The sequence below is a fragment of the Pseudoliparis swirei genome, chromosome 23 (genome assembly GCF_029220125.1).
Source record: "Pseudoliparis swirei isolate HS2019 ecotype Mariana Trench chromosome 23, NWPU_hadal_v1, whole genome shotgun sequence".
Lineage (NCBI taxonomy): Eukaryota > Metazoa > Chordata > Actinopteri > Perciformes > Liparidae > Pseudoliparis > Pseudoliparis swirei.
The window spans coordinates 12,241,407-12,263,424 of NC_079410.1; the positions used below are offsets into that span (position 1 = coordinate 12,241,407).

Here is a 22,018-nt window from a genome sequence, read left to right on the forward strand (position 1 = left end):
TCAATGACGGTTCCACACAATGCTTCCCGTAAAACCCACCATGACACCATGAAGCCTTTACGGGAAGTCCAAAGTCCTGACATCATGCAGGGTGACCACCCACTGATGATCTCAGGCCATGATGAGCTCGTGGATGGCTCAGTTTAGGCGATGATAGAGGCTTCTTCTCAATTATTTAGCAGTTTAGTTTTTCCATGAGCCTAAAGCATCTCAAACTAGAACCACAAGCAACGTCCTCATTGCAAAACTGATGTTCTTCTCGAAAAAGAAGGGAGGGTTGATGTTCCCCACAACTCTTAATCTCTTAAAATATAATCTAAATAAAAGATGCATCTTCTACTGATGTTTTGCTTGCCAACTTTTGATTGTGTTTTTTATCTATGCGTTCAGTCGTGATTTCTGACATACAGTTTGTGCTGCTCCCAGGAAGAATATTTGTAAGTCTACGATTATGTAATCATCTGCTACAGTGAGGCAAAAGAGAGCGCACATGCCGAAGCTTCAAGTGTATTCCAACAACGCTCTCTGTCCCTGACACTGCCTGAGTCAAATCACCGTCTTGTGGATCTGAAAGTGTAATTAAAGTCATATTGTCTCTTCTGTCCCTGAGCACCGTGAGAGAGGATATAAATAATCCATCGGCTGTCAAGACTCGACTCAAACCGACTTTCAAAAATATTTTATTTTGACACGACTCTGTTTCCTCCATCTTTTTTAATAGTGTGTAGACTTAAGCATTTGCAGCCTTTGAGTTTAATCTGTGTATTTTACGGCTTGGCAGCGTCATATGTAGAGCGCCACCTTCTAAGATGGATGTACCAGTGTTGTTGCACTCTATTCCTGTGGAGTTGTAGGTGCTGCAGCCCTAAACCAGCTAGGATTCATTGGGTGCTGCTCTGTTTCAAGACTCGCTTCAAAGGCTTTGAGCTCCACGTTGTCAAAAATGACTTTGTTTTATCTTTTTTCTTTTCTTTTAATGCTTTTTTTTGCCTGCACCTGTCAATGCAGCTCAGTTTCCCTTTGCTTCATGACATTTGTGCACACGAAGGAAATGTGCAGCACACTAGCGGCGGGTGCGTGTGGTTGCTGTGGTTGTGGGTGTCATCTCGCCTCTCAGTTTGTAATATAGTTGATTCTACAGGCCTGGAATATGTCGATTTCTTTCCTCCTACTACACTGTCACTCTCTACCCATGGGATGGGACAGGTTTCCTCCAGCAGCCTCTCGCTCCTTCAAAGCACACTCTGTGGAAAACTGCCAGAACGGCGGCAAAATCTCAGTGGATTTATGCAGACGTATCATATTCCTGTAAGGAAAAGAAAAAAAGTGTGACGAGAAAATCCAAAAATTGAAATAAGAGAAGAAGTTTGAAATCTGCCACCTCGAAGTCAATTCAATTCTGCACTTGTGCTGCAGTTTTCTTTTACTTTAGTCTTTTTACTTCTCCATGTAAGAAATAAGTCTAAAACTAATCATTGCCATGAAAAAAATAGCTGATAAAAACATCCTCACTTGATTTGCCATCATTATTGAGGCTCTGAGACAGAGAATAATGGGCCAATAGATGATATCACTTGGTGCATTAAATCCATATTTAGCCTCTAAAACTTTGTTCTGGAGAGTATTCAGCTGGGTTGTACCAGCAGAGGTGTTATAGTTCTGCTCCCACCCAGCCAGTTAGTCACCGGAGGAGATGCTAACACGTTGCTGCTATGTAGGAGTTTCACCAACACCGACCAGCAAGCTCCCTGTAGCTTTTAAACCCAAGTGTGGAAACTCTTTCATCACACTTAAGAACTGTCTTCCTCCCTGACTGCTAGACGACAAACACACAAGAGATCTTCATCAGAAACCCTGAGTTGACCCAAAGCAGCTGGTGGTGCTCTGCTCACAGTGTTTGAACATGAGGTGTTCAACCTACGTGCATTTAAGGGATTACATCTGCTATGATGAAGTTCACCTGGCGTGTGACTGAAGCGTAAACGTGTCGCTCCATGCGCTGACCACCTGGTGGCAGAACAGCAGGAGTGAAGTCCTCTTGTGGGTCGCAGGATCAGCTTCAGTGCGGAGCAACTCTCTACAGGAGTTCTGCTCTATTGGTGGGCAGACAGCGACCCGGTTCCCAGGGAACCTCGTGGGGATGTCCCGGCTGTCGGTGACTGCATTTGGTTGTTAACTGTTTGTTGCACTAACCCGCAAGACCTTGTGGGGCAATATCCAGCATAATTAATTGAAATAAAATGTTATTGCTCAGTGTAGTTTGCCATTTATGCCTTTCATTCGAGTACTTACAGTTTACTGTGTGGACTCGTGCGTGGCCACTTGAGAGTTCAATGTAATACACTGACGTTATTCCATTTTACAGCAAAATATAAATAAATAATACTTTACATTTTATATACTGCTTTTCTAGAGACCCAAAGACGCTTAAAGCAATGAACTGATGTGTATTTTCGACCTTGACGGCAGGGATGACCAGGTATAGGCGCATGAGCACACTGACACCTACACCTACACTGTGTATATCTGTGTGTCTGCCCACCTGCTTACTTCTTTATTCTCAGCAGGTGCTCAGTGAGGTGTTGACATCACACATTTATTCATAGCGGTGATATGGAGCCGAGCGAAATGGGCGGAATATGCATACTCAAAAGAGAAGATGAACATTCGTGCTGACTTCACCGTGAGCCGGGCTGCTGCTCCTCTGGCTGATCAAAGGGTCAGGACTCATGCAGGGGTCACTCTGAGGTGCAATGAAGTGGGTAATGACTGTTAGATCAGCGGTGATGTCATAGCCATGCAGGCCGTAGAAATGCAGTCTGTGTCAGGTGTACCGCCTGAGTCAGTGACATGCTGACGGCAGAGAGAGCGGACTGGAGGAAATGATGAATGACGCAATGAGAGAGGATGGTGGTAAAGAGGGAGGGAGAGAGTGAGAGAGTCGCTTGTGTGACTGACATACTAATTCAAAGTGACAGGGGTTCTAGAGCAGAGGCAAACATTTCGCTTTGCTTCACGGGAGGTGTGAAAATCACAAAATAAATTGTGTGTGCATTAGTGCATGTGTGTGTGTGTGTGTGTGTGTGTGTATTTGAGAGAGCCTGCTAGACCCCAGACATGTGACTGTGTCGTGTCATTATGTCGGCATGAAGATCAGACTATTCAAAACAAATGGCCCAGTGTTTTGCCCAGGAACAAATCATTTATTCCACCCCGTTGCCAAGCAACCATGCAATCTTGATTTCATGTGCAAGGCTTTTGAAGCCAAAAACTGATGTGACGAGAAACTAAAAAGCGACGCAGGGTAGAGATGGGACTCGAACGCTGCACCGCACAAACGGAGCAAAGTGCTGCTGAAACTCTCCATCAATCTGATGCACACGGAAACTTTCTCCTCAACTGCTTCTTTGATTGATTTCCACTTTTCTTTCGACATTTTGTCATGCAAACTGGGTTGCAAGAAAAAAAAGTATTGGAAAACTGAAATCTGTCCTGAAGGTACATTGTAGTAATATACACTTTAGAATATAACCCGACTGTTCCATTTGTATGTGTGTGTGTGTGTGTGTGTGTGTGTGTGTGTGTGTGTGTGTGTGTGTGTGTGCGCGTGTGCATTGTGTTATGTCGAAGAATATCTGCTTAAATTAGTATGGAAAGTAGCAAAGGAGTGCAAGTGGGAGAGAGAGAGAGAGAGAGGGAGGGAGGGAGAGAGAGAGAGAGAGAGAGCAGAGGAGGATAGAGGATCGAGGGTGGCTGAGACACCAGCACAAAAGGGGAACTCTGAGAAAGCAGAAGTGATTTCAGCATCCTGGCAAGTTGCACATTCTAATCGAGGGGGAAGAGAAAGTAGGTGAGTGTGAGAGATCCGGGGAGTGGAGGACTCGTCCAGCTGGGGGGGGGGGGGGGGGGAGTGACCAGACCTTACAGTCGGAGTATCTGCATGGACTGAATAGCTGCGGGAGCTCGGTGTGACTCTCAGCAGCCGCAGCAGGGAGCCCGTCAGCCCGGGCCTCCGCTACTTCCCCTTTGCTCTCCATGTGGACCGGAGTCGTCGGCAGGCAGCGTTCACACAACGGAGACACGCCTTCACACGCGGACACATACATGACACGCTGAAGACATGGGGTCCGTGAGTGAACTTTGCGTGTCCAGCCTTCAGACGTTCTTATGTCCAGCTGTGAAGCCGCTGCAGCCTCCTCCAGGTAAAGCACCCTATTCTCAAGCAGTCGTCTGGTTGGAGCATTACATCGACCTCTCTGGCTGAAATTGATCATTTGAAGAAAGTCATGACCATTAGTTGTGAAAGACTTCCCACACTGTCAATAAATAATAATACAAACTGTTGATTGTACCACCAGAGATAAACAAACAATTGGATGTACATACAGTGAGCTTCTTGTCGTTGAGAGAGAGAGAGAGAGAGAGAGACTCTGTTATTACTTACAGAGCAGATCTAACCTCCAGCAGGGCTAACACAATTTCCACCACCAGACAGTTTTGAACCACTAATAGTGACCTAATTATTCACACATGTAGCAGATCCACATGTTGTATTGCAGCAGTGAAACCTCTGGTGACCACACAGAGCGACAGCACCCCGCTCTGCAGTCCAGCTGGGTCCATTTGGTCACGGGGATGGCAGGGTTGTGTTTACTGGGGATCATCTCTATCAGTCCATCCCAGTTTAATTACAGGCGGAGGAGGAGTGGAGCTGGCTAAGAAGACCGTGGCCTCCTTAGGAGTGTTTTTTTTAATACTCGCCATCTGTTCTCAAATGTATCCTTTCACACCCTAGTATTAGCAGGATCTGGGTTGTGATGGAGCTAGTGTGTGCGCGCGTGTGTGTGTGTGTGTGTGTGTGTCGTCTATTTGTTTGGGGCTGGTAAGTCACAGGTTCCCACTGGGAGTGTTCCAGGCCGTGTTGACGGGCCTGAAGCAGCTCGGTTGGGTTGTGGTGAGTCAGCTGACTGGGCGCCGAGCAAGGGGAAGCGGTGCTGTCTCAGGGATTTCAAAACGTATGAATCAGCACCACGAAGGAGCGTGAAAAGAGGGGACTTTTTATTAAATTTTTGTAATATTCAAAAGGGGGGGGGGAGTAATCTGGATTGTTCTGCTATCATGAATGTGGAGACAGCATGGTTTCACTGATATTTGCCAAGCTAACCAAAATAACTTTGACATATTGGGAAGAGTTCTAGTTGGATATGACACTCAGCCTACAGTCTGGGAGCAGTACATTCCCAAAGGCTTAATTACAGCTGTCATCCGCCTGCAAGTGTCAGTTTTTTTGCTTAGACTGTAATACATTTTTTTAAAAACGTCTTGTCGTGACGGCAGCCATTGCATTTCGGACACCTTGTGGTGGGAAGACACTGGGCAGTGTTCTGTTGGTGTTTCTGTTTTTTAAACGTGAATCATGCCCGTGATTCATGTGTGACTCACCGAATGGCTGTACATTGTATCGGCAGCATTATTAAATCACTCCTGAAATATAGTCCAGTGCAAACATGACTGAGAGGTTGATGGACTCACTGAGCCGTCTCCCTGGCTGCTGGACCTCGTGTACATTTTATATCCCAAGTTCTTTGTGTTCCTCAGGGGACACACACGGATTGTTTCCGTCCTCTCAGCCTCTCTCACTTTGCATAAATGAATTGAGTGTGCGTCCAGCGTGATGTCAGCGCTCCTCCAGACTCTGAATGTTTCTGTGAGTCTTACTTTCACAGTCACTGGGAGTGTGACTCAACGGGCCCAATCAGTCTTCTCAGGGCACGGTTGGGGTCTGATAGTGGATCTGATAGTAATTTGGCTGATTTATATCAGAGGGCCTGGGAGGGGGGGGGGGGCTTCTGATATGATATGTCTGGATTTTCTGTCATAGAAATGACTCCTTGTGGAGTCCATGTGGACTCCATGTAGACTCCTTGTGGAGTCCTTGTAGACTCCATGTGGACTCTAAGTGGACTCCTTGTTGACTCCTTGTAGACTCCATGTGGACTCCTTGTAGAGTCCATGTGGACTCCTTGTGGACTCCATGTGGACTCCTTGTAGACTCCATGTGGACTCCTTGTAGACTCCATGTGGACTCCTTGTAGACTCCATGTGGACTCCTTGTAGACTCCATGTGGACTCCTTGTAGACTCCATGTTGACTCCTTGTGGACTCCTTGTAGACTCCATGTGGACTCCTTGTGGACTCCTTGTAGACTCCATGTGGACTCCATGTGGACTCCTTGTAGACTCCATGTGGACTCCTTGTGGACTCCTTGTAGACTCCATGTGGACTCCATGTGGACTCCTTGTAGACTCCATGTGGACTCCTTGTGGACTCCTTGTAGACTCCTTGTAGACTCCATGTGAACTCTCTTGAGAACCCAAACAAGACCGTCAGCTGCAGAGTGTCCAGGATATTTGCCCCACAAAGGAGGGTGTGAGGTGGCAGTGAGTGTTGATGCTGATGTGATTATGGGAGTGATTCCCAAGCTGTTTGCCTTGTAACTCGTATACAGCCTAATATAATATACAATTTGGGCTCCTGGGCCCTTTTGTGAGCTTGATAGTCAATTTCTTGTCTTAATCCTATGAATATTGCTTTTGAACTGTTAACTTGTTTCTCTTGTTGGGTCTCAGACACCCCAGCCGTAAAATATGACATTGATTTCCACTCCCTCTATATCTGCGGAAGATACTTTAGCTCCAAAATTCCCAAATAATTAGATTTTTATTTGTGATATTTGTATTTTATATCAGTTGTAGAGGTCGATCAGAACGTTTTACCTTTCCAGAGCCAAATTGGCACCTAGCATCACAAACTGTGCATTTCTTTGTCAGTGACTGATTTTGCACATTTCAAATACAGGCTGAAGACCAAAGAACTGCAATGATAGTGATTACAAATGAAAAAACACCCTATTTGTCCGGAATAGTTTTACCAGGGGACTTGATGGTTTTACTAATTACCACCTCTGTGTCTGACATTACCCCTTGGTTATGATATAAGATGGTTATGATAGAATATGATATAAGCATAATAATAATACATGACTATATATTTACTATTATAAATATTATGATGTATTACATATACCTATTTATGTATGTATAATACAAAGATGTAAGAAGAATGTATCCAGTGTTTCAAAATGTGAAAATAATCTAATATTAGAGAAAATAAATATTTCTTCTTCTTCTTCTTCTTCTTCTTCTTCTTCTTCTTCTTCTTCTTCTTCTTCTTCTTCTTCGCAACCCCACATTTGGGAGCTAGTGGATTACGGGATTAAACCCCCCAACTTTGAACGTTGATAAAGTAACACACACTGATAATACAGCCTAGAGTACATTAACATGAAAGAAGCTCATAATAAAGTTGATTTTATAACATCTCATGTGAGCTGTATTCCACTGCTGATACACAGTTCTGCGTGTTTTGGGTGCGTAATGAGACGCTCTCTGCCAGCGGGCGGCTTCAAAGGGTTGTGTGTGGGCAACGAGACAGAGGCACACTGCTTTGAAAGCCAAATAATATCCTTCCGTTTGCATGGCAGGATTTTTGATTATCTTGATGAAAAATGAACAGGCGTGGTAGCAAGATCACTGGCGGACCGTGGAAAACAATGTTTTTGATTGTGTTTTTGTGCGATCTCGGACATTTGTGACATGTTGTGACTCCTATTCGTGTTCTGTAAATGTGTAGACACGCTGGCATCCAACTCGTCGAGCTCTCGGGCCTCGGGGACACACTCCCTCTGAACAGAAGGGGTTTTATTTAGCCGTTCCCTGCGACTGCTTGTGCGTCAGGCTAATGCATTATGAACTGCAGATGAACAATGCTTTGTCAGCCTGTAGTTAACCGAGGCCCGTTGGGGTGATGTCCACATGTGAGTCCAGCCTGAGGAAGAGTGACCTCTGAGGCTGCCCTGCTCCAGCAGGAGCTCCCTACATTCCACACGCACCACTTAAAACTGATTTGCGTCATCACATCTTCTGACAGCGGTATTTCTCTATGTACAGTGTGTAAGTGTGTATGTGAGTTCTGCTGGAGGCTGCCACAGAAGAAAAGATGAGAAAGTAAATTGTCTTGCTGTCGAAGATGTTTATATTAATTAAAATAGAGCTTTATGTTTGTAATTGAAGGTGATTGGCCTCACAGGGTGTTCTACTCTCGCAGCCACATAAGAAAAGTGACACGAGTGAGCTGTATTCTTGTATTGTGACTCATGTAATCAGTACTTTTTACAGGGTGTCTGCGGGGCATTAAAAAGTCTTAAATTGCTTTTCCTAAAAATAAGGCCTTAAAAAGTCTTAAATTGTCTTAAATTCAGATTGGATTGGTCTTAAATTTTTTGGGTGTCATGTCACTGCGAATATGAGGCAATCTGTTCCACCAGGTCCGTATTTTGCTCCGGTTGCTCTGCGGCGTCTCTGGTGTCACCGGGGCCACGCCCCTTCTCTTAAAGGGGCCCCGCGTATTCGGTCCCATCCCCTACAACGTGAAGCATCGGCTAGTTTAGAAAACATGGGGGATGCAAGTTCAACAACGGCTAGAAAAGAACGAGTGTTTCTGGTCACGGTGGGTGAAATGCTTCTGAAGCTGCGTTATGTGTTGGGAGACTTTCCAGCGGTGGAATCTCACGAGCAGAGCAAGAAGCACAGAGACTAGCGAAGGCCGCCAGCAGCCCGCGGGGCTAGCTGCTGCTCCGCCGCTAGCTCCTGCTCCGCCGCCAGCAACGACGTCAACGCTACAACGCTGGAGGTCACCGGAGGAAATCCAGCGCCGTGCAACAAAGAGCTCATCACCGAAGTCCAACGCTGCAGTGCGTTCTTCATTCTGTTCCACGAGACTCTGGACCAGACCACCGCGAGCAGACAGCTGGACTTCATGTGCGCTATCGGTGAAATGGCCACGTCCCGTCAGGATCCTATGGAGCTCATGGGCCATGACACGCCCAGGACCTACTTCAGCATCTCAAAGTAAGTCTAATATAAATATATGTATTAACTATCCTCATGTATATGAGTATGTGTTTCATATAGTTAAGCTTTACTCGTGTGTCAAGTTAATAACAGCTATGCATAGGCGCACTACACATTAATTAGACTAATTAAAAATAGTTTTAGAATGGTAGTAGAGTGGTGTTTACCTGTCAATATGTCTACATAGTGTTCACTAGGCTCAAGGGATGGCTCACGTTGCTTAATTTGTAAAAATAGTATTCATTCATATTTATCCAGCCTGACATTAATCTGAAGTGGTGGTGTCATAAGAGATGTGGTGACTGTTGTTTGGCTAATGTCTGCCTTTTCTTTCTTTTTTCCAGGAGAATGGACCAAATGTCAACTGGAAGTTTTTGTATTCATACAGTTTGAAAAGGATTGTTTTCTAGTATATTCACAAAAGCTCAGGAGTAGACATGAACCTGTGCACAAACATCCATCACATAGAGACATGAGAACTCACACTCACTCACCCACACACACATACATTCTATTATGTAAATGAATTTGCATTTTAAAAGCAGCTGGAAATGTTATTTATGTTATTTTATAGATTTTTTTGTTCAAAAGGAACTATGTTGCACGTATTAAAAAAATATATTTACTTGATTTTATAGACATTTGTTCATGGGACTTAAATGTTCAGAAAATGTTGTATTAATAAATATAATTTACAACAGCAATGCCATTTGTGTTATCCTTTTGCATTACACCATACTGTTAATTTTGAACAGACATCAGTGTGTTTACTTTGAATTAATTAATTAATTTAGATTAATGTATATTTCCTTCGTACGTTAGGTCTTAAATTTTATTTAGATGTGGTCTTAAAAAGTCTTTAAAAGTATTCAATTTCACTGGTTTATTCCTGTAGACACCCTGTTTTTAGATCAGTTCTGCCCACTCCTCCTTAGAAAATGATAGGATGGATTGATCCAAAGGTCTCATTACCTCCGATGGCACATGCAGAGAAAGAATCACCTGGAGCAATGAGTCATAATGCATAACTCCAGCCACCGCTCATGCCACAGGATGTCTGCCGTTCATGTCGTAATCATTAATGTAACACAGACATATTTCAGCCTGGCTGTTGAAGTGTGTCAAACAGGTGTGCACAAACTAACCTCCTATTTCTCAATAAGTTAGTTTCTAGGAATTAACTTGACTATATGTTACACTATGATGTAAATAAGAGTCATTTGTGTGGGTAATTATGTAATATTGTCTGGTTGTTAAGGAGGAGTTATTATCTATGCATACTTTTTGCGGTGTGTGTGTCTAGACTTAATTCATGTAACTCTGTTATATTAAGTTTCCTTTGTGTCTTTTTTGTTTTTCTGCAGTTTGAATTGTAACTACAGCAGATGATCAGCAGGGGTCACTCTTGGCATCCCGCCTGATATGATGGTTAAAGACTTATTTTCTTATTTTTGTTTCCATCTATTTCAGGCCATTTAAATACATATTCACTATTGTAGCTTCAGGAGCTGTCACTGCATCCTGATAGCTGAATGGATAATAAGGACGCTTTGTTGTTTCCTTGTACAGATACAATTAGTCATGATTGATGAGAGTTGATTGCATCTCTCCAGGTACACACAGCTGGAACACATCACAAATCCTAACCCTTAGGAAAGATTTCCCATTACAGGGAATCGTAATGTCTTCTCTGCCTTGAGAAAGTAACCCAAATCATGGACACATTTTTAATAGAAGTTAGACACCGAGAGCCTGGAGTTTGAAAGACATGGAGGTTTACTAAACATGGGGAATCTAACAGAAACACTATCAAGTTGCATTTCGCGTGGGATCTAGTGTTTTTGGAGCTTGGCTCACAGGACAAAAAAAGGACTAAAAGTCAGGATATCTCGGCCTCTGCTGCTTACATTTTGACCATTAATTTCACCCAAGTCCCCCAACTTTAAGAAAGAGACATAAAGCAACTACAAAAAAAGGGGGCAAAACAATCTCACATACACACACAAATAACTACAAAAAAAAACAAATTAACCCCAAAACACATAAAGAGCTGCCTAACAACCACAAAGAGACCCTCAATAACAACAAGAAGAGACTAAACAATGATTAAGTATCCTGTATCTATGTGGGAGAAGTGGGCCTTTAGCGTGCCTGTGTCTCATAATGCGCCCATGATCCATGCCCTGAAGGAACATATCCAGATTAGGGCAACATAATATTATCATGTTCAAAATGTGATGTTCAAACTGTCAGAAAGGTGCTGAGTGCATATTTTGTAACCTTTAATGTGTTCCTAAAATGTGTAACCTTAACTTGTCAGGTGTTTGTTTTTTTCAAACTGAGGCCGCTGACAAATTGTGATCTAAACTCTCATAAACAACAGAGATGAATAAAGAAGAGCACATTGTCCTTTTTGAGGAATTTCTCCATCTCTATGATGCAAGAACAAGACCCTCGATACGCGTCACAGTCTCGTAGTACGATACAGCCTCGACCTGAACTTTCAACTCGCTGTTAAATGTCTTTGTGTGGACCAGGAAGCTGCAGACAACAATGTGTTGATATCAACTGACGGTCTCGTCATTTAAAGGTCAAACGACTCTCTGGTTTAACTTGTTCTGGGTTCTTTAGCAAAGATTTACAGCAGTGCTCGAGGGAATGGATGAACTGTTAACAATGAACTGAAACTTTGTGAACAGGGTTCACTTCACACAGACTGCATTGTCGTTGGGTTTGAGCAGCACAACTGAGGCATTCATGAGCCACAGCTTGAAGCCCCTCCGATGAAGTGGCCATGCAGAATCGGGCCTTTCAAGGCTGCGTCTGTGCTTTTATGCTTTTTAGGTGTCTTCTGTTTGCCAGTTGCCAATATGGTCTTCAGAAAAGTGCTGAATCCCAGTATTTGGTCTTTTGATTCTTGCGTTGTTTTCTAAACATAATTCAAATGTAGCGAGACATCCAGCCATATTTTTTCTTCTCGTGCATCAGTGGAGAGGTGTTATCCCCTGGCCTCTTTTATTGGCTGAGGGCGCAGCATTCCTCCCGGCTCTCCGGTGTTCATCAACAGGCAGGGACAGGCTCGGCCCTTTCCTATCTGACAGCAGCACAGTCGAGCAGGTGTTATACAAACAGCAGGCTGATTATTCATTTTTAACAAGACGGTAGACAGCTGGGCAGCTCTGCGGTGTGCCCTTACAGCTTACCCTAAAGGAAATGTCAAGAAATGTCTCCCATGAACACCCACCAGATGCACCGTTTGTTCACGGGCAGCACAGCATGTGTGTTGAAGGGCCAGGGTGAAGCAATGCGAGTAATACATCCAAAGGGAGATGAGGCTTTTATTTCTGAGCAGAGGCTGTGACCTGACGCATTAGAACATGCTGCTCAGTCACTCAGTTTCATCATTAATGACACATCCACATATCTGCACATATTACACAATATGAACATGAGTGTTAGCCCCTCTACAAAAGAGAGTTGTTGTATTAATGTCTGATTCATCTGGGAAATACTGTGATTGAATTTGAATATTCAATAGGTGTTTGGAAGAGTTTGTTATGTCTTCGCCACAGCGAGGTGTTGTTGCTATTTTCTCACGAATAGTTTTTATTTTTGTTCCATTTTTATTTGTGAGTCTGCTCTCAGCGGATGTGGTGAATCAAACGCAGCAGCAGTGCACTGCGGGTCCTGTGTCTGTCAATCACAATCTCTCCCTGCCCCCACTCAACCCTGTCCCAACTCTGTGCGTGCGTGCGTGCGTGCTACAGGGTGCGTAAGCAAGCGGCAGACGCGCGTCACATGGCTCATTTGCTGCACCTTTATGAGCAATAGTTCAGCAGATTTAGGACACCTACCGGAATGGGAGCGGCCCTTGTTTAATAAATAAGAGCTTAAAGTCATGATCATATTCAGGCAAACTATAAATTAACTTTACTTGCTGCATTTTGTATCTCTAATGGATTTACTTTAACTTGAGCCTGAATGTAACATAATTTGGTCAATTTGAGTATTTTATTTGAATCCTTATTTTAATAGATAGCATGTGTAATACACACAGGGTAAAGTTGTTGAGCATAACACAACCAGCGCAACTCTTGACAGTCCAGTATTCAACTAACTGCAGGTGCCAGTCTCCTCAATCCAATGTAATACTGACATAACGTCATTTATTTTACATTTTGAAACTATCTTTCTCTATGAAATACATTCTTGAGATTCAAGTACAATTTGAGTCTTGATTGATGTAAACGTAATAACTTATTATTAGCCCAGTCAGAAATGTGAAAAAAAAGAATAAAAGAAGAAGACTATATATATATATATATATATATATATATATATATATATATATATATATATATATATATACATATTTCTATCTATCTCATTACATTACATTACATTTTACGATTCGTACGACAGGGTTTTATATATATATACATATTTCTATCTATCTCATTACATTACATTTTACGATTCGTACGACAGGGTTTTATTGTGAAAAGGCTTCACCGGAAGCTCACTGATTTTTATTCAGCCCGTCTTGACGGAGGATCGCGCGCAGGAAAGAGCGCTTGGTTAAAGTCGTCTCCTCTAACCACTCCCTTGAGCTGTCGACAGAGCCGCGGTCCAACTCCGGACGAAACCAGCCCCGGGAGTGTTTGTTAACTCGGCTTAAAAACTTCCAGAAAAGGCTCAATATATCCCTCGATACTCGTGTCGGGTTAAAGTTTTGACGCTCCGAAATCAATTGAAAGTAGTTTTTTTTACTCGGAGCTACCAGACGGAGACAGCATGGTGTTAAAATCGGAAGAAGGTGTCGGTGAGTGAAACAGCCGAGAAACGACGTTTTTCTTCGTGTGAATGTCGTTTAAATGTCCTCTACTTTTAAAAGAAGTATTGAGGGTGAATGTGTGAAGGTAAATCTCAGGAGCCAGAAGTGAGGAGCGAGTGCTGCTGTATCGCCTGGCCTTGTTTACAGTGTTTACTCTGCCATTTGTAGCATTTACTGACTCAACCTTGTGCATATTTGATCAGCCCCTGTGGTATTCTAAAAATACTTTACACGGCATGGCCTCCCATGGAAACACACACGAAGCAGCCCACAACACACGTACATTATATAGTTGTAATAGTATATTAAACAAAAACAGATTAACCCCAAAAGTTAAATGCATCAAAAAAAGACCCCACAGGTCGAATTGTTATTACATAGTTATTCCAGTTTAATATTCGTCTGCGAACATAAATATCAATGTGGATTTCAAGTTCCTCACTGAGTGTTACGTCTGAACCACACGTGGACACACTTGAGCAACACATGATGCTGGACATAATTTTCCAGCTTTTCCCAAAACAAGAAGCTCCTCGGTGTCTCCAGTGACTGCTGAGCCACCAGCAGCAACAGGTGTGGGAGCAGACCTCCAGCGACAAGACTGGCAGCAGGAACATTCATGTGCATTTGTGTTTATTCCTGCCTTCTGCATATGTTATCCACGTTTTAAATCACCCTAATATCCCCATAGAAGCTGTAGTTTTGTTTTAATTGGAGAAAAGGGTGGTTGTTATTCCTTTACATGTGGTCACCGTTTTATATTGTTCACACAGAAATCTGAATTAATGTGCAGCCTTTGAAGTCAGACTTAAACCTGTTGTTGAAGGCGCTTTCATCGCTCTGGCGTGGTCAGCATGCCAGCATTAATTGGCAACCCTCCGCTTGCGTCGCTATTAACCGCGTTGGAGAACAGTGAACATCTGACTGATCCGGTTATATGCTGCTGCTCTTTTGTTCTGCTGAGAGTGAGAACTTGCGGATGAACCGCACACACACGGCTGCATTGTGTCGACGGGGATGAGAGAGGGGAGCAGTCGATTCTCTTCAAGTCCATTTGTCTCGGCCACTTCGGTCTGGGAAGTTTAAGTAGTCGTCACTAATGGTTCCCTAATGACGGGCAGTGGAGCTCTAATGGGCCCTCCAGAACAATGTGCCAGGCCTGGCATTAAGGCCCCAGTGGCTTCATAATCCTCATCCTCTCCTCATAATCATATCTTCGTCTTCTTTCTGCACCGCTTGCAGCCGATCTTTCCTCTCTCACTGGTGATCGTTCTGCACCCTAATGGCTGTAATGCATTCGGACACACGTTTGTGTGTTCACTGTGTGCGCCGGCAGTGAGGTGTTGTTGTGAGTCTGGTTTGGGAGCTCAGCAACACATTGCAGGCTGCATTGCTGAAATGTTTCCGGGCGGTAATTGATGCCGGTTAATAAAGGAGGCCGAAACTCAATGGCTGGCAGTGTTTGAACCACGGCAACCTGCCAGAGTAACTTCTAACTCGGTAACACTGCAAGTATCTTCCTTGTTTATGTGGGAAATATTCACTTTGGTTACAAGATGTCGAAGGCAACGATACTAATTGCACCTATACGATGCTAAAGTTGTCTAAGAAAGCGATAGTTTCATTAGCAGCCAACACAATAATCATTTCATAATAAAAAAACGAGGAAGGCAGAGTGTAATCGGAAAATGTTTTGGTTTATAAGACATTTTAAAAGACCGTTGAATTATGATTCAAGATCAAAGCTATATATTTATTTGACATCAAACTAAATAAGATTTGATTTATGTGCCACAATCATGCAGAGTTATCCAAATACAAAATTGATTGATTGATTGCCAGAAAATTATTTTAAAATCTATATATTTGATCATTTGGTTATCGTTCAAGGCATTAATCAAGAATTTTGTTCCCGGTTCAAGCTCCTCATATATGATCCTTTGAGCTTCTTCTCTCTTTTATGCTATTTGTTTGTTTGATATCTTTAAATTTGAAGTGTTACTCGGACAAAACAACCAGTTTCAATACTTAACGTTGGCCTCTGGATTTTGTGTGTTTCACTATTTTCTGACATTTTATACAGACGTATCATTTCGTCCCGTCGATAAACGTACTTTTAACCCTTGTGTTGCCTTAGGGTCATTTGGGTCATTTGGACCCGATTCAATGTTTCTCCTGTTACCTTTATATTTACTAACATATTTTACCCTTTGGGTTCAATTTGCAATTAAATGTGAGGCACTTTATGTTTGTTTGCATTAAACATTGAATGGGGTCAAATTAATCCTAAAGCGGGGAGGTTAACACAGCTGCCAGTCATTTGCAGGGGGCTGTATTTGCTCTCATCAGCCTGTTGTCACGCAGGCCTGTCAGAAGCCACATCCTCCGTGTGCCACACATAGATCAACTCTTCCTGAACTTCACCGTTGGGCCGCGCTATGGAGCGTGTGTGTGGCAGGCTTCTGTGCTGCCTTTCTTCTTTCTGTCTTGCACAGTTCAGCCTGCAGTTACTTTTTCTTCCAGCACTTATTTGAGCGACTTGCGGGATTCTCGGGAGCAGGCATCGGCACGCCTAGAACCATTATCTCCATGCAGGACGAAACTCTGTGATCGGTCCTGTTGATAAGGCCCAGACGTTCAAAATGGAGCCTGATAGGGACTTCCTATAGAAAGCATTTGGAGAGCTTGGGCTGATTTGCCTACAGGTCAGGGTCTGGTTGTGCTTGCATAATCTGCTCGTCATTATTTGCGCTTGTTGTCTTTTGCTGCAGGAAACCGGAGACTTCAGTCCATTACTCACACACTTTGCTCCTGATGTGGAAAAGCAGGTTTTTTTTAGTGTTTAGTTATCGCGTCTCGTGTTGCTTTTTACAAACGCCTTGGCACAGTTAGTGGTGCTTTTTCTCTCTGTGGAAAAAACAAAGCATGCATTGAAAAATATTTGGCGCCATAGATACTTTGTCAGAGGTCAACAATAGATGCAGAGTTGTATAGACATTTCTTCGTGTGCACTGTTGAGGTTTCAGTTGAACGTACACGACGCCATGTTGTGATGGAGTTTAGGGATTAAAGTTACGAAGACGGAAGAATGGCTGTTTTATTACGCGTCCCGCAGGATGGGTGGGTTCAGCCGCAGCTTTCACTCCTCCTCTGAACGCTGAGAACAGCTCGCAAACAGGAAGTCGAGAGTTTGACAATATGCTCGACAGGATATGTCATTCCAGGGTTGTGTGTGTGAGCTCAAATGTCTTCACTTTCCAGTCTCTCTGCCCTCAGCACAGAGACGGAAACAAAGAGAACAACAAGACGGGTGGCTCTTCCAGCTTTTCCCATCGTGTGTTTTCTGGATGTGTGTGTATTTTAGTGGCGAGAGAGGATGTTGATATTAGGATAGCCCTGATAAGAATAGAGGACAAAGGCATTGCATTGTGGGTAGAAATAGCACTTCCGCTTTTGAGGTAAAACATTGAGAAGCCCCCACATTAGCCTATTAAAATAATTAACGTCGATAAACGCCAATAAAACCGAACAGAGATTATTTAAGTAAGCTGGTCGTGTGTGTGTGTGTGTGTGTGTGTGTGTATGGGTCACAGGCCTCGCTCTCCTCTCTCCAGCTCATTCTCTGGTCCCAGCATTCCTAAAAATCCAGCTCGCACACTCGCTGGGAACTGTTTATGGGATGCTGATGTTCTCTCGGGGAAGCCAAAGCCTTTTGAATCCCATGACTCAATCGGGTGGCATACACACCTGACCTGGCTCAGGTTAATGACGCACGACCAGCTTGTTTTTGTGGGACAGCTATAGCTCTAAAATATGGGACGATTTTAATTGCAGTGCATTGTTTAAAAAGGAAAATCTACAAGGTCACTAGATGCGATAAGAAGGAACACATTTGTTTGGTTTATTTTATTTTTCGAATTCTTCTTTTATAACACGGGTTAGCGCTTCAGGACTCGCATTTGTTTTTCTCCATTCAGCAGCTTGAGGAGGAGAAAACCCTCTTTTGGTTGTCCTGCTCACAACTCTACTTCACTCTGGGCTTTCATACTATTCCAATCTGCTGGGTTTTCAATATGTTTAATAAGATAACGATAATGATGGCGATAGCATGAACACGCTTTCCTCTTTCATTGCATTATGGTCCTTTCTTAAAAGTCTAACGCAGAATATAAATCCTCACTTATCATCCCCGTGTCAGAAGTGGCTAACGACCCTGGGAACACATGAATCCCACACTGACACTCGCCAGGTGCAGAGTGCAGCCGGCACAGCAGAGGGCTCCAGGTCGACTCGTAGAGACGGACACGAGGCAAGCGCTCACATCTGCTCTGTGACGCAGATGCACCCGGTGCGTGTGTGTGTGTGTGTTTGTGTACACACACTCGTGCTGTAAAAACAAGCTGCTCGGGCCCCGATGAGGAGGAATGCTGCGTTGTGTTGGCACGCATCACTGCCATTGCTCATGCAGTCGTCTGAACAGGAAAGTAGCCGACTGTCTCCATTGGAGGTGATAATGATAGCATGACTCGTCAGGAGGAGAGAGAAGAGCTGGCTCAAAGTGCTGAGTCATAGCAACAGCTCAGAGCCTCCTTAGTCCTGACCGTGGGGACCAGATGAATCAGACCAAATGCTCAGACTGTGTTCATGTGTCTGTGTGCGTGTGTGTGTGTGTGTTTGAGAGACTTGAATCATTAATTTTTTGATAATGTGACCCCTTTTATGACATAAGGCAGACGTTTATGTTTTCTCTGTTGGGTCTCTGGAGCTCATGATGCCGTAGCGTCCTCTGAAACACAGTCTGTTTGTGTACGTTTCTGTAGTGCAGGCTGTTAATCCTGTAATAAGTGCTGCAGTGAAGAGTCCCAACACCCAGGAAGGAGTCGGCGTGTTGGCGCCTCCTGTTCCCTCAAAGTGGATTTGTGTTTTTGAAGAGATTTTTGGTTGGTGAAATAAGATCTGTTGTCAAAGCAAGGGTAGCAGATTGTCACGGTCGTTCCGCGACATGAAATACGCGTCCTTCTGTCCAATTTCGGGAATTTGGAAGCTTTTACTGAAAGGACTGTGGCCAAATAAAACTCCATCACTTTGTGTTCATACTCGTACTCATGAGACCAGGGTGCAGTTTGCTTCTGGTCTTCCATTGCCTTTAGAACGTGGAAGTCATACACACTTGTGTTTCCGTGACGACCCACAATGCAGTGGAAAAATCCTTTTTCTTGAAGGTGCGATGCTAACTTCAGGGGCCGACAAAGTAAGTAAGTAAGTAAGTAAAAGTTTATTTATATAGCGCCCTTCGCAGTACGAATACACAGAGTGCTTTACAATAAAAACAGTAAAAACAGTACAACATCATCAATATCATCATGTTAAGCATAGCAGCAAGGTGCAGAAGCCAGTGCTACATTACAAATTGCGGGTGCATTACCTCCAGTACACAAGACTTTTGAGCAGTCACAAACGCAGTAGAAGAAACCAACAAACAGTAAATTAAACATAGAGAGCAGAAAACCGATAACACACAGAAACCTAACCCAGAAATGCCTGTTTGTAGAGATGTGTTTTAGCTGATTTCTGAAGCTATTTTCGGACTGAGCTGCTCTCAACACCTGCGGAAGTGTGTTCCACAGGCGTGGGGCCACTGCAGCAAAGGACCGATCGCCTTTTGGTTTTAATCGTGTGCGCGGCACTGCCAGGAGCCCTGGTCAGCTGACCGTAAGGACCGGCTGGGGTGTGCTGTATGAAGAGGTCATGTATATAAATGGAGGCGAGGCCGTGTATGGACTTAAAGGTAAAGAGAAGTACTTTGTACTGGATCCTGTACTGGATTGGTAACCAGTGTAGGGCAGCCAGTATAGGGGTAATGTGACACGATTTCTTTGACCTGGTGAGTAATCTGGCAGCTGCATTTTGAACCAGTTGGAGGCGGTTTATGGATGCCTGGTTTAGACAGGTGAACAGTGAGTTGCAATAATCCAGTCTGGAGGATACAAAGGCATGTATAGCCATTTCCATCTCAGAGTGGGCGATGATGGAACGCAATTTCGCGATGTTTCGCAGGTGGAAAAAGCAATTGCGACTCAGAGTCATGACGTGTTTATCCAGCAGCATTGCCTGGTCAAAATGAATACCGAGGTTTTTAATGGTTGGGTGGACATTATTTTTGAGGGGGCCCAGTTGTTCTAGTACCCTAGCTGTGGTGCCATCGAGGCGATGACCAACACCTCGGTCTTGGTTGCATTTAACTGCAGGAGGTTGTTAGCCATCCAACCCCCAATGGCGGCTAAACACTCCATCAGGATGCTGAGGGACTGCATTTGCTCCGGTTTAAAAGAGCAAAGCAGCTGGATGTCGTCAGCATAAAGGTGGTATGTGATGCCAGAGAATGTTCTGATCAGCTGACCCAATGGGATCAGGTATAGGGCAAAGAGTAACGGGCCAGCACCGAGCCTTGTGGTACCCGCAGTGCAGAGGGGCGGAGTCGGTTATATGGACCAGCTGACACTGAGAAATGTCTCTCACTGAGGTAAGAGGCAAACCATTTTAGTGCTAGACCTGACACCCCAACCCAGTTCTTTAGCCTATCTAGGAGAATACTATGGTCGACTGTGTCAAAAGCTGCACTCAGGTCTAGCAGGACCAGAACAGAACTTTGCCACAGTCGGAGGCCATCATGATGTCATTAGATACTCCAAGAAGGGCAGACTCGGTGGAGTGTTTCTTACGGAAACCGGATTGAAACTTGTCACCAATGTTGTGTGTGGCCAGGTAGAGGTTAAGTTGGTTAGCTACAACTTTCTCCAGTACCTTTGAAATAAAAGGTAGCTTAGATATGGGCCTGTAGTTTAGAGGAGAGGAGGGGTCCAGGTTGGGCTTTTTGAGGAGAGGTTGGACAGCCGCCTGCTTAAAATAAGAAGGCACCACACCCGTGACCAGAGACATGTTTATAATTTTGACCAGACTGGGGGCAACAGAAGAGATAGCTTCTTTTAGCAGGGAGGTGGGCAGGATGTCTAGGGGACTAGAGGAGGTCTTCATGGTATTTACTACCTCCAACACCTCCTCCAGCTCAACAGGTGAGAAGTTGCTCATTGATGGTACGGAAACTGGACTAGGGACCGGGGGGCAGGGGGAGGGGGTGATGTTGGCTCTAACATCTGCAATCTTGTTTACAAAAAACAACAGGAAGGTGTTACATTCCTTGTCAAAGAAGTGTCATCCCTGCAGCGCTCCGTCAGTGTTGGCTGTCAAACAGCAACATGTCGACCACAACGCCGACTTATACTATCATGTGTATCGGTCTTGAAAGAAAGGTGTGTGTGTGTGTGTGTGTGTGTGGAAGCAGAGAAAGGAATGACCACTGGGTGGAGCCTCCGTGTTAATGGCAGTGACAGCAAAATTGAAAGGGTGAGTAGAGAGGGAGGGAGGTAGGGAGGGAGGGAGGGAGGGAGGCAGTGAGTAAGTAAGGCTACTTTCCAAATGGACCGTCGGTGTGCCGGCAGCATGCTGGGAGCTGAGCTGAGCTGAGGAAACCCGGCAGTAACTCTCTCCCTGACTGGAGGAGCAGGCTCCTCTCTGCCATGTGGACGTCCGGCTCGCCTGCGTTGAGCCACTGCAGCTGACAGAAGAACGGACTGCTGGGTCTTTTATTTTTAATTTTTTTATAAAAAGGAAGAGGGAGAGAGAGAACAGGAGCTCTTTGGAAGGATACACAATTGACACTTTGGAGGATTTCTCTCACAGGTTAGCGCTACAGTTTGCCGATGTGACGTGTTTTATTGGTTGACTTGATCTTCTGCTGTTGTCCATGTGATTCTGTTTGTGGAGCTTGTCACCTGTGGTACTGTCATGTGGGGCTTTGCTCCGATCCCATTGACTCTGTGTCCACCCCCCCAGCCACACTTTGACAGGATTGAAGATGAAATCATCGAGGATGGGCATAATGCATTCTACCCCGACGCAAACAAACTGTGATGAAAATACGTTGACGTGCTCGTGGTCTGACGTATCGTCTGCCGGGCTGTCCTCTCGTTCTGCAGCCTGGTTAGTTGTGTTGTGGTTGAAGCTGGTGAATGGAGCTCCACTCACGGACTCTTGGGATGATTGAGTATATGTCGGGGGGGGGGGGGGGGGGCGTGTCTGTATGAATTGGTTTAAAGCCATATATATATATTTATTTGACTCTTCATGATTGTATTGAGACACACTTTATGAC

The 22,018-nt window shown here is 44.3% G+C and overlaps 1 protein-coding gene and 1 long non-coding RNA gene across 4 annotated transcripts in view; both read left to right on the top strand.

The window, feature by feature from the left end:
- Window positions 1-4,019: 4,019 nt before the first annotated feature.
- The window catches only part of cyth1a (cytohesin 1a), a 37,751-nt gene continuing 19,752 nt past the window's right edge, over window positions 4,020-22,018 (top strand). The window contains exon 1 of one of the 3 annotated variants that reach the window (XM_056406222.1): window positions 4,020-4,202. In XM_056406222.1, coding sequence (XP_056262197.1) covers window positions 4,121-4,202 — 82 coding nt within the window. In that variant the 5' untranslated portion in view covers window positions 4,020-4,120. Of the gene's footprint in view, window positions 4,203-13,551; window positions 13,795-21,334; window positions 21,547-22,018 lie in introns of those variants that run through there. The other 2 variants (XM_056406223.1, XM_056406225.1) reach the window with 2 other exon arrangements.
- On the top strand, window positions 7,855-9,676 carry LOC130188119 (uncharacterized). Its single transcript, XR_008830568.1, has 2 exons — window positions 7,855-8,969; window positions 9,317-9,676. It is a non-coding gene; the product is annotated as an uncharacterized LOC130188119 (long non-coding RNA).